At 56.2% G+C, this 11,139-nt stretch overlaps 5 protein-coding genes across 5 annotated transcripts; 4 read left to right on the plus strand and 1 right to left on the minus strand.

Moving 5' to 3' along the window:
* Positions 1-391: 391 nt before the first annotated feature.
* VDBG_09651 (conserved hypothetical protein) lies at positions 392-2,217 on the plus strand (the record flags this gene model as incomplete). The annotated part of the gene is made up of 3 exons (XM_003000410.1): positions 392-394; positions 529-733; positions 863-2,217. The coding sequence occupies 3 exons, from the start codon at positions 392-394 to the stop codon at positions 2,215-2,217; spliced, it is 1,563 nt and encodes a 520-aa protein (XP_003000456.1).
* Positions 2,218-3,785: 1,568 nt separating this feature from the next.
* VDBG_09652 (rhamnogalacturonase B) lies at positions 3,786-5,248 on the plus strand (the record flags this gene model as incomplete). Its single annotated transcript, XM_003000411.1, has 2 exons — positions 3,786-5,165; positions 5,216-5,248. The coding sequence occupies 2 exons, from the start codon at positions 3,786-3,788 to the stop codon at positions 5,246-5,248; spliced, it is 1,413 nt and encodes a 470-aa protein (XP_003000457.1).
* Positions 5,249-7,218: 1,970 nt separating this feature from the next.
* On the plus strand, positions 7,219-9,449 carry VDBG_09653 (conserved hypothetical protein; the record flags this gene model as incomplete). The annotated part of the gene is made up of 3 exons (XM_003000412.1): positions 7,219-7,766; positions 7,826-8,697; positions 8,749-9,449. 3 exons carry the CDS (start codon positions 7,219-7,221, stop codon positions 9,447-9,449), a joined length of 2,121 nt encoding a protein of 706 aa, XP_003000458.1.
* A 559-nt stretch (positions 9,450-10,008) lies between these two features.
* VDBG_09654 (predicted protein) lies at positions 10,009-10,553 on the minus strand (the record flags this gene model as incomplete). Its single annotated transcript, XM_003000413.1, has 2 exons — positions 10,009-10,258; positions 10,390-10,553. The coding sequence occupies 2 exons, from the start codon at positions 10,551-10,553 to the stop codon at positions 10,009-10,011; spliced, it is 414 nt and encodes a 137-aa protein (XP_003000459.1).
* Positions 10,554-10,672: 119 nt separating this feature from the next.
* VDBG_09655 (ascus development protein) lies at positions 10,673-10,910 on the plus strand (the record flags this gene model as incomplete). The annotated part of the gene is made up of 2 exons (XM_003000414.1): positions 10,673-10,716; positions 10,781-10,910. 2 exons carry the CDS (start codon positions 10,673-10,675, stop codon positions 10,908-10,910), a joined length of 174 nt encoding a protein of 57 aa, XP_003000460.1.
* Positions 10,911-11,139: the final 229 nt, after the last annotated feature.

An 11,139-nucleotide genomic window follows, 5' to 3' on the forward strand; every position in this document is an offset into this window, starting at 1 on the left:
AGACCAGGTTGAAGGATCGCGATACCCCACTGTCTCGCCGCGATGAACGTCTGGGGGTAGGACATATTAGACGACGGCGCCCCCAGCAGCTCTCGCTCTATCCTCTGTCTCGTCAGCTCGCACTCGCAAAACATCTTATTGGGCGAAAGGCAACTTGCGCCAACCCTCTCAGCGTTTTGTGACAGGGCAGTCTGCCTCAGAACATGCTGGTCGTTGCCATGGAGGGGCAATTTACATCGTCACAATTGGCAACATCGAACGCAGGTACGGACAGTCCTGGTTTCACTGGATCAGCGCCGTCTGCATCAGTAGCGAAACGAAACGGCCGCAAGGGTTCGCGAAAGGTCCGGACTGGGTGCATCACTTGCAAGTAAGCACAGCAGCTGCCATCATGGTACGTAGCCACCGAGATGACAGCTGACATCTCTCCAGGATCCGCCGTGTCAAATGCGATGAGGTCAAGCCGGCCTGCGAGCGCTGCACCAAGACTGGTCGGGAGTGTGACGGTTATGCGATAACTACTCCCAGCGTAACCAGGGCTCAATCGCAGTCCTCCCCACTGCCGAGCGGAGCCAGCATTGCCAGGATCATGAGTCCATTCGCAGCATGGGATGCCAACGACCAACGCGCGTTCCACTACTATCGCAACTGTTCTGCCACGTCACTGTTCACGCAGGCTACTTCGACTTTCTGGGCTCGTATCGTGCCAGCTCTGTGTTTCGAGGAACCGGCCGTACGTTACGCTGTGCTTGTCATCAGTAACCTTCACCAGAGCGCCTATGGCGGCAATGGTCGTACACCCAAGAACCTCAAAGGCTGCGATGCCGTCTGCACGCCGTTTGCAGCCGGACAATATGGCAAGGCTTTGAGGTCACTGCACAGTGGCCGACGCCGAGCGCCCCGCATGAGGGGAACGCCTCTGTTACCGTACATGCTCCACATGTCTGCTCTCATTTGCATCGAATTTATGCTCGGCGATATGAGCGCCGCATGGTGCACATTATCCAGGGACGGGCCATACTAGCCAAGCTGGCGGAGGATCCACACGAAGCACAAGGGCCCGCGGCGGACCTGATCCGGAGAGAGCTCGTTCCTGTGTACACCCGGCTCAGCGTCGCTTCTTTCGTTTTCGGGGCCAAGCCTGTACCGATCCCAACCGAGTTGAGGCCACAGCGGCCAGCAAACATTGTGTTTGACCGTCTTGAGGATGCCGAGCTCAGCCTACATGAGATCATCGATGACGGTCTTCGGTTTGCCAAGGATGCCAAAGCATGGGTATTCACTGCTGATCCGACAAGTCTAAGCTGGGCCGCAGAAGTCAAAGCGTGGCGGGCACGCAGCGCCGACTTGACAAGACGATCAGATCAGTGGCAGGTGGCGTTTGCCGTCTTGATAGCTGCGCGGGGCGGAGGCTCAGCAGGCGCTGCAAGAATGTGCCGCCTCTATTACCTGACCTTGACAGTGTATCTCGGCACGGCACTCGCTCGCCTCGAGTGTTCGTTCGATGAGCACATGACTACTTTTGCTTCGATAGTGGACGTCGCGGGAGAGATCTTGCAGGATGAGGAGGCAAGAGGAGCAGCAGCTCCGGACGGCGATGGGGCTCGGTTCAGCTTTGAATCTGGCATCGTGCCACCCTTGTATTATACTGCAGTCAAGTGTCGGCATCCAATATTGAGGCGGGCCGCAATCCGGCTGCTTCGAAGGAAGGGTGCCTTGGATTGCAAAGAAAACCTGTGGGATGCCAGGCTAGTTGCGAGGATCGCTATGCGAATCGTAGAGCTGGAGGAGACGAGGGCCCTCGACATACTGGGCAAGGACGTGCCAGAGCCTCCGGACAGCAGACATGCGAAGGCATACATCCCGGCCAGGGACAAGATTCAGAAGTTCCTGAAGAACATACCTGGGAATCGACCGCCGAGTATCCCTCACGAGGAGGCAGGGTGGATCTTCGAGGCCGAAGCGGCCGGTCCAGTTCCTGAAGGGGATGTGGTGGATGTACTGGGACTACCGGATAACGATGATGCGAGGAGTTCGCCGTTCCATGTTCCCGAAGCGGCACGTGTCATGAATGCCGACATTAGTCCTAGAGTGAGCGGGGGCTCCTGGGTCACATTCTGGGTCGTGCCGCAGATGGAAGGTGAGCTGCGCTGGGATGTGATTCGAGAGTTTGTTGCGAGGGGAACACAAGAGTCGCCAATCTTAAACCGAGTGTGATGGAGGCGGGTCAATACGAAGCGAGCAAATCGATGTCGTGATGCATGCCGCGTGCCGAGTGCCGGATGCCACTTTACGGCAGTCACCAGCGCCATGCGACGCATACAGCACACGAGGACCTGGCTCGGCTTGGGAACTTTGCAGTCTACCAGGTTACCTCGACAATTCATTCCAATTTTTTTTGCTCTATACAGGTAACTGTTCCTGCGTGCTGGTCCAGAAGCAGGCTCGAAATGGGATTTTTGGAGAGAAGGTGACAACTTTCCGGGATTGTTTGATGTTGATGAGAGCGGATAGGACGGCTTCTCTCAGATGATAGCTCACCATTCAGACCGCCAAACTGAGAAGCCAATGTAGTGCACAGGCGCCAGGTCCGGGTACAAGGGCAAGGATTAAACGCGTGAAGGTGTGCTTGTAGCAGTTTAAGCATAGCGTGGACATCTTGGGAATTCCGATGTGGCTGGCAGCGGTTAACCCCTATACATCGCCATGGTTCGGCTTTCCCCGCTCTCACTATCCCCACAGTCCTCGCGCGTGTCCCAAACCCTTTTCCCCATTCGGTCATCCCTTCGCAATCTGTCGTGAATCTCCAAGCCTTGTGCTATCTCGCCATACTCTGTGGCCCATGGATCATTTGAAGTGACAACACAAAGGAGCCCATAGCTGAATCTTTAGAGCGTCACTCTGGGTGCAACTGGCCAGTGAGCGAAGCATGCCACCATCAGCATCACCATCGATGTCAGAATGCATGCAGTGCAATGCCCAGACCTAGTGGCACATGGCAACGCCAGCGACGCATGACATTCTGGGGTAAAATCCCCGCTCCAAGCTTGTTCCGAAGACAAGTTTGGGAATCTTGCTGCCACCTGCAATGGTCCAGCACCTCGGGATATCTCCAGTCGAGCATGCGCTTGAGCTTGCGTCACCTGCATCCAACTTTATCATTGCAAACGTACCGTCATGCCAGTTTCCAGACAGTATACGGCCTGGAATCCACTCACTCTCTGCTCACGAGGCCGCGCCACACATGAGACGAGCAGCGGGACCCCTGGCTCCGACCCAGCGGGTCGCCCGTCCCTGAATCTCGGGGCAAATCCCCAGACACCTCGGCCGTTCATAAGCTTCCGCCAATCACTGTACACACACACACCCATCCACAACAATTCACACTCGCAGTCGCCCCGGTTGTGACACTGTCGTCGTTCGTCCCATATGAACTTGTCGATGCTCTGGCCTTATAATTACCGGGCGTGCCGTGCCGTTTTCAACAACCCACCATCCACCAGGTTCTCCGCTGATCACTTTACTTCACTTCTTCCCACTCTTCCAACCTACAAGGGCTCGCCAGATCGAGTTCCTTACGATCATTGTCATGGCACCCTCGCTCGTCCAGCTGTCTTTTCTAACGGCCGTCTCATTCGCCTCCTCAGCTCTTGCTGCCTTCGGGTATACGACATCGGGTAATAACTATGTTGTAGACGCCGGCTCGTCCAACGCCCTCGTCTTCTCCGTATCCCGCTCCAGCTGTGACATCAACTCCATCAAGTTTCGCGGCAACGAGCTCCAATATGCTTCTCAGGGCACCCATATCAGTTCCGGGTCTCGGCACTGCTACTGTCACCGCTACTCAGACATCAGGCGTCATCACCATCACATGTTCCACGTCGACCCTCACCCACTACCTCGTCGCCAAGGAGGGTGACAGCCTGATTTACATGGCCACCCACATCACCGCCCAGCCTGAGATTGGCGAGCTACGCTTCATTGCTCGCCTCAAAAACGATATTCTTCCCCTCGAATATCCGTACGGCACCGCCTCCACCACTGGTGGTTCCACCTCCACTGTGGAGGGTTCTGATGTCTTCGTCGTCAACGGCCAGACCCGGTCCAAGTTCTACTCGTCCGACCGCTACATCGATCGCGGCGTCCACTGCGTCCACGGCACGTCCCCTGAGGAGATCCATGCCTGCATGATCATTCCGCAAACTGAGACCTCCTCCGGCGGACCCTTTCATCGTGACATTGAAACCAACAACAATGGCCCCTTTACGGCCTTGTACAACTACATGAACAGCGGTCACGTTCAGACTGAAGAGTACCGCATGGGTCTACATGGCCCCTATGCTCTGAGCTTCTCTCGCTCCGGTATCCCCCAAACTGGCGATGTGGACTTCACCTTCATGTCGAGCCTTGGCCTTCGCGACTACGTTGCTGCAGGTGGCCGTGGTCGCGTCTCTGGTCGTGCCACTGGCGTTCCCGGCAGTTTCAGCCCTGTGGTTCACTGGTACAACAAGGATGCCCAGTACTGGACCACTGCCGGCTCCAACGGCGCCTTTACCTCGCCGGCTATGAAGCCCGGCACTTACACTCAAGTCCTCTACCAGACAGAGTACAAGGCTGCCGAAACCTCCGTCACCGTCACCGCCGGCAGCACCACTACTCGTGATATTGCTAGCACAGTTCAGGTCCCAAGCAACTCGCTCTTCAAGATTGGGGAATTTGACGGCCAGCCCACCGGCTTTCGCAACGCAGACAAGTTTCTCCGCATGCACCCCTCAGACAGCCGCATGAGCAGCTGGACCAACTCGTACACGGTTGGCTCCTCCGCGCTGAGCGACTTTCCCATGGCTATTTTCAAATCGGTGAACAACGGCGTTGTGATCAAGTTCAACCTTGCCTCCGCTCCAGGTGCTGCAACCTTCCGCATCAGCACCACCCTGTCCTTCGCCGGCGCACGTCCTGCTGTTCAGGTTAACACCTGGACCGCCGCCACACCCGCCGCGCCGCGTAACCTCAACTCCCGTGGCGTGACTCGCGGCGCCTACCGGGGCTTGGGCGAGCAATACGACATTGCTATCCCGTCTGGCCAACTCAAGGCCGGGGCCAACACCATCACCATCAGTGTGGCTTCTGGCAGCAGCGGCGACACGTTCCTGAGTCCCAACTTTGTGAGTGTCTCTGATAGTAGGCTATTGATCAGCGCTAACTTTGAGTCCAGATTGTGGATGCTCTCGAGCTTTTCACGTCTTAGGATAGTTGCGAGAGGGTTTGAGCATTTGGAGTCTTCTGATATATATATTTGGCCATTGTCTGGCCCATAGTACATGATCGTTACATACATAGTGGCTATTATATTGTCCCTGTGGGACCGTTCCGTCACTTGCGCCCAGCGCGTCCGCATTGTTGCTTATCCATTGTCGCCGCTGTTTCTCATCTATCCCTTGAGGACGATGGACCTGCATCGCTCCCTGACCGCTGAATTTCGTGGCATAATAGGTCATCAAGCTCCCTTAGTAGCGCATCTGGCGTTCGTGTGGCTGCGGCCGTTGGTCTCGGCTTGGCGTAGGGCGACCAAGGCTCAGTGGACATCACGTAGCGATCCAAGCTGTAAGGAAGGCTAGGTCCGGCACTGACGGATGATCTGTCGTCAGATTAGCTGGCTCAGCGATGTGAACTGCTGCATACCTTGATGTTGCTGGCTCTTGCGTTCCGCTGCTTGATGTCCGAGGATACGACATTATGCAAAGACAACGTGAACACTCTCAGGCTTTGTTTGTTTGCGGGACGGTTATGTGACGGATGCAGTAGGCTGGCTAACTCAGATCACTTGAACAACATAATATAGCGAAGAATACCGATTATATGTTACTGCCCGAGAGAGGGCCCGAGACTACACCAGCAGCTTCATAGCCGTGACAACGGAGATCGCAACCATCGCCGGACTACGTTCACATGGCCAAAATCGTCTGTTAATTCCAAGCGGCACGCACTGAATCTTCCTGCTGCAGGACATCTTTTGCTGGACCATTTTCACCATGGACCAATAGACAAGCTCAATTGTGTCTTTCGACTTGGCGTTCAGGTACCCGAATCGTGGTGCACCTTAGCGTCAAGACATCCTGGTCACCACGCCTGGTGCATCCATTTCGAAAGAGGCTCCAACTGCTTACCTAGCATCGAGCGGGTTTGCTTGACGTTTTTGCGGCTCCTCCCTCTTCCATGTTTGGTGACCGAGACATCTGGCAGGGCTGGGGTAGGCTCAGAAAATGAAACGCCATCGTTCGAAACAGATCAGCGCTCACCAGGGTGTGTGCAGGGATGCTGGCTTGAAAAAGCCACGTACCACTTCCCCGTACCTTGGTCACTCGACAGGCGAAAACCGAGCCAGGCTGATGTTCTGGGCGCATTCATCATCGTGAAAGCCGGCCTGTCGATATTCTTGGGTTCTCTACCGAAATGGGAATCATCGGGGCACAGCGGGGTTACAGTAGGTGTTTGCTCTGCGGACAACCAACCGTCATTTAGGTTTCGTGGGGTTTGGAGCGTGTCCTGCCGGGGGGTCCGGTATCTCCAGTTCGATTTGCTCCCGCCAGATCGTCACCATCACGCCTAAATTGGTGGCATCCATCCTCTTAGAGGGCATACTTGGCTCTAATCACCTTCCTCGGTGTTGCAAGTGTGAGAGACGACCACCCAAGACACCTACCATGAGCCAATGATCGCTCGAGGAGAAGTTAACGACATGCAGGAGGTGCCTCCAACATGAAGAGGCAGCCTGCGATTCAGCTTGACCGTTGGCAGGTAAGGATACCTGGTGCACGGCCAATGGAGACATGACATTGCCCCAACTGGCTGCGTGGTCGCCATCATGGGCCAATCCAGTGCCGCGCAACCTCCCCCCCTGCGTCGGCTGCGCCGTAGTCCCCGTTGGCTGTCGATCCTTTCTTTGGGGGCCAAGTCGTAAGCAATCGGGGACTCGCACCGCCGCCGGACAGACCGCAAAGGCGTCGTCGGTTGGCAAGAGAATCTCGAGAAAGCATGGCTTCTCTTTGACATGTTTCTTCTCTCCTTGTCCGATCCCGCCGCCGGCGCATGATACTCGATATTGGCTTTCCATTGACCTAAGGCCTAAGGTTAGTAATAGCGAACTACAGCAAGACGACGTGTCGCACAAACAGAACAACGCAACGAGATCACTGTCTGGGATTTCAGTGTTGCGCCATGGCAGACTCACCATTCCACACAGAAGGCGTCGAGTCAACGTGGTCAACGCCGATGCCCATCCGCCACCGCGAGACGCGTCATCTCAAGACTTCCTCGTCTGTATCTTCATCTTCTGCCACCTTCCCTCACATCACCGAGGTGCTACAATGGACGTCGCTCGACAACCCTGCCCCGCACCCGTCCTCAAAATGCCCCGAGGGCTTGAACCTCTCATCAGCAGCTTTCAAGGCGTATCGTGACCGTTCACCAACGTCGTCGACTATGAGCTCGGCTGTCATGCCTGACTCGGCCACGACATATTCGATGCCCATGTCGCCGACCCTCTCAACATTCACTCGGGCCACGACGCCAGATGTCGAGGTCCCCAGCAGGGAGACGCTGCGGGGTCATCCCATTAGGCACTGGAATCGCCAGTCATATGATTCGTCCTCGTCTACGTTTGTTGATTCAGTGCCCGACGAAGATCGGATGAAGGACCACTCTAGACAGCCAGAGATCAATGAGATACCAGAGGTTGAAGCCATTCGTGCAGCCGGCACTCCAAGGTAGGCGGCTTGGCAACACCCTAGACCCGGGAAGTGAGCCCATGCTGAAATCACTTTAGACCAGCAGCCGACCAGACCGACAGCAATGGGCCTCCGCCGCTCAAGGAGAGGATGAGTTTCGACGTGGGGGTCGACAGACTTTCCACAGGTTGGGACGCTGACCCCTCAGACAGCGCAGACGAGGAGGTTGAGGGCGTGCTCAACTACGTCCTCCAAGCTGCGTATGGTGTCGATTTAGATGAGATTGGCGCTCCTCAGAATTTGCTCCGCCGCTTCACGTCCCGCTTCATTCAAGACGTCGGCCGCATCGCCTTCAGCGGCCCGTCAACCACGCAGCTCACGCACACGACATCAACTTCATCTCGATCAACAGTGCTCATTGCACGAGCTCCAACGCGAACCTCCCAAACTGGAAAGCGGAAGAAAGGCGGCCCCAGCCGTGACGGAACAGAAGATGACGAGGACATCAGCGAGGATGACGCCGATGGCGGTGCTCCGTTCAAACGCGCTCGACAGATCGTCAAGGAACCCGAAGAGAACCTCCGCCTGAGCTGCCCCTTTCGCAAGCGCAACCCTGCGCGGTTCAACGTGCGTGAGCATCACTCTTGCGCCATGACGTATTTTCCGAAATTTGCCGAGCTGCGACAGCACATCGTGAAGCAACATAAGCGGGTGGATCCGTCCGCCTTCGTCTGTGACCGGTGCAACCGCGACTTTGCAGCAAGGAAGGATCTCAGGGACCACCAGAGACTGCCGAGGGAGCTCATGTGTGACATTGCTGATCACGACCCTGAATGTGGCATTGATGGGCCAACGGCTGCCAAGCTGCTGAGCCGGAAGCGGGCGGGCGGGACATCGGCGGAAGTGCAGTGGATGGAAATCTGGAACCTCGTGTTTCCGGATGACGGTGATCACGAAGTGGTCAACTGGGGTGGGTTTTCTTTCTTCTCGATCGCCATGCTGGCTGCTAACTCGCATGTAGACTTCTGTCCTGTCATCGAACACTTTGAGGTGACGGGGCGCTTCCTCGCAAGCTTGAAGGCGCTCGAGGGAAGTCTACGCAACAAAGGACTCAACGAGCAGGCGCTTGAGACGATAGGCAACGTGTATCGCAACCAGTTCATCCAGGTTGTGGAGCAGTGCGTGAATGACGCGAGAACAAAGCCATACTCGAATAGAAGCAATCGCAAGAGCGAGATCAACGCTGCCATGCCAGGGCAGCCATCACGACGTGGGCCCAGGCCGGACTCGGGGGTGGATGTCGACGAAGGGTCATCTGAGGACAGTCTCTCGATCGCACTTCTAGGGTCAAGTTTTGGCATGGATGATGGGTTGGGCCGGTGCTCATCGACAGGGACAGAGATTCGGTCAAGTAACGGTGCTGGCGGGCGCATGTTGATGCCCGTGATGGAGCAGGTCCCGGGGGATGGCGGCGAGTACGGGCTCAATCCGAGTGGACTGCCGGGCGGGCTCTATGGAGACTTTGCGTCCGATATGACGGAGGATGTCATGACGGGGTCCTGGGCATACGGGGTACCGCAAACGAATCTCGCAACGGGGCTAACTGAGATCCTGCCAGGGTCGGGGCCAGGTCCGGGGCCCAGCCCTTATGCCGGATGGGATATGGCGCTGCCCTCGAATCAGACAGGCCAGTTTGATTTCCCAGGGTACGGCTCGCGGTGAACATAGATGAGAAACGGGCTGTATGATATGTGTACAATAATTAGAGAGCCACGAGTGATGTTAAGCCCATGAGCTACATGCGTGAAGTTGGCCACGGTCTGGTGCCACGAAACTCCTACCCCGTGAGCACCTGAATAGAGGCCGAAAAGCGAGCACCGTAGGCAGCGTATTCGACCGTGCCGATTACCCGATTACTTTGGGGTCGTAGACCATGCCTTAAGCCTGCTCGGAGGATTGCCAAGTGAATAGATGAACGAAGTGGGTGTTTGCAGGATGCAGAAATTGTCAGTGCACGAGGTGGCCAAGTGTGTGGTGCCCTCACCTGGGCAAGCTGGGCATCCACCTCACCCCCCACCTTTGCCACAACGACCACCCCAAGAACAAAGTACCAGCTTGTCGACTTCACCAACAGCCATCCCCCGAGCGGCCACACTTTCTAGTGCACTGAGAACAAGGCGCAGTTCAACGATGAAGCCATAGCTCCTCCGTCTTTTTTTTCTTTTCCTCTCTTCCCAGACGTTCCTTTGATTGGAGACTGGAAGCTGGACGCTCGATTGGTCTACTCAATGGCCAACTTCAAGAGCCCCGCGGTACTGGCCGCACGGAGGTTGTACTTTTTGTGCTTCTTCTTCGGCATTGGCGCTTCAGTATGGGGGTAAGACCACATGCGCTTCATATATATCCTACTGCGTCTTGCGACGGCCATGATGCTGCAGACGTCGCGCTGAGGGGCAGTCGAGTGAGGCATTTCGCTTGACGAGACCTCAATAATCGGGTGCGTCGATGCCCAGAACCATGCTGACAGATATCTAGTTACCATATTGGTGTATTGTCCTCTATTCTCGTCCACCCCGGCTGGCAGGAGATGCTCAACCATCCCAAGGCTGGCACAAAGGGCATCATCACTGGTATCTATTACCTTGGTACTTTCCTAAGCTACATCTTCGTCTCGCATCCCCTCAGCGATTGGCTCGGTCGTCGATACGCAGCTCTTTCTGGCGTCGGCATTCTCATACTCGGCACGGTACTCCAGGCGACCAGCAATGGTGGATCAGCCTCGTGACATGATTCTCGGGCGAATGGTGTCGGGTGTTGCGTAGCCATCGTTTCGACATCGGTGCGCTATATCAAGCGTAGGTGAAGCCAATGAAGTGTTATGATGCTGAGTTGCTGACTTCAAAAGTGAGGTTTCACCTGCGAAGCAGAGGGGTCATTTTGTGACGATGAATCATGTCGGCTTTATCGCCGGCCTCGCCACCGGCCTCTGGTAAGTTTGTGGATGCATGTTGTGTAACTCGGAGGAGAGGAACTGCGATTGACCTGTACACCAGGGTCGGCTATTTCATGACGTACTGGACCTCAGCCAGCGGTCACTACTACGGCTGGCGCCTGTCCATCTGCCTCGAACTCGTGCCCGCCCTGACGTTCGCTGCCGGGCTGCCCTGGATCCCCGAAACGTAAGTCGCGAGCCCCTTTGCGCGCACAAGTACACAGCTGATGTCTGGTCAGCCCCCGTTGGCTCGTCGAAAACGGTCATCTCGAACGTGCCAAGTCGACTCTTCGTTGGCTTCGCGAGGGCGTGGCGCTCGATGCTGAAGTGGACGCCGAGTTTGCCGCCATCACTAGAAACGTCGACGCCTACTACCCTACCCACACGTCCTGGCTTGCTCTCTTCCGCGAGCCAGCCCTT

The sequence above is a fragment of the Verticillium alfalfae genome, genomic scaffold, assembly GCF_000150825.1.
Source record: "Verticillium alfalfae VaMs.102 supercont1.15 genomic scaffold, whole genome shotgun sequence".
Lineage (NCBI taxonomy): Eukaryota > Fungi > Ascomycota > Sordariomycetes > Glomerellales > Plectosphaerellaceae > Verticillium > Verticillium alfalfae.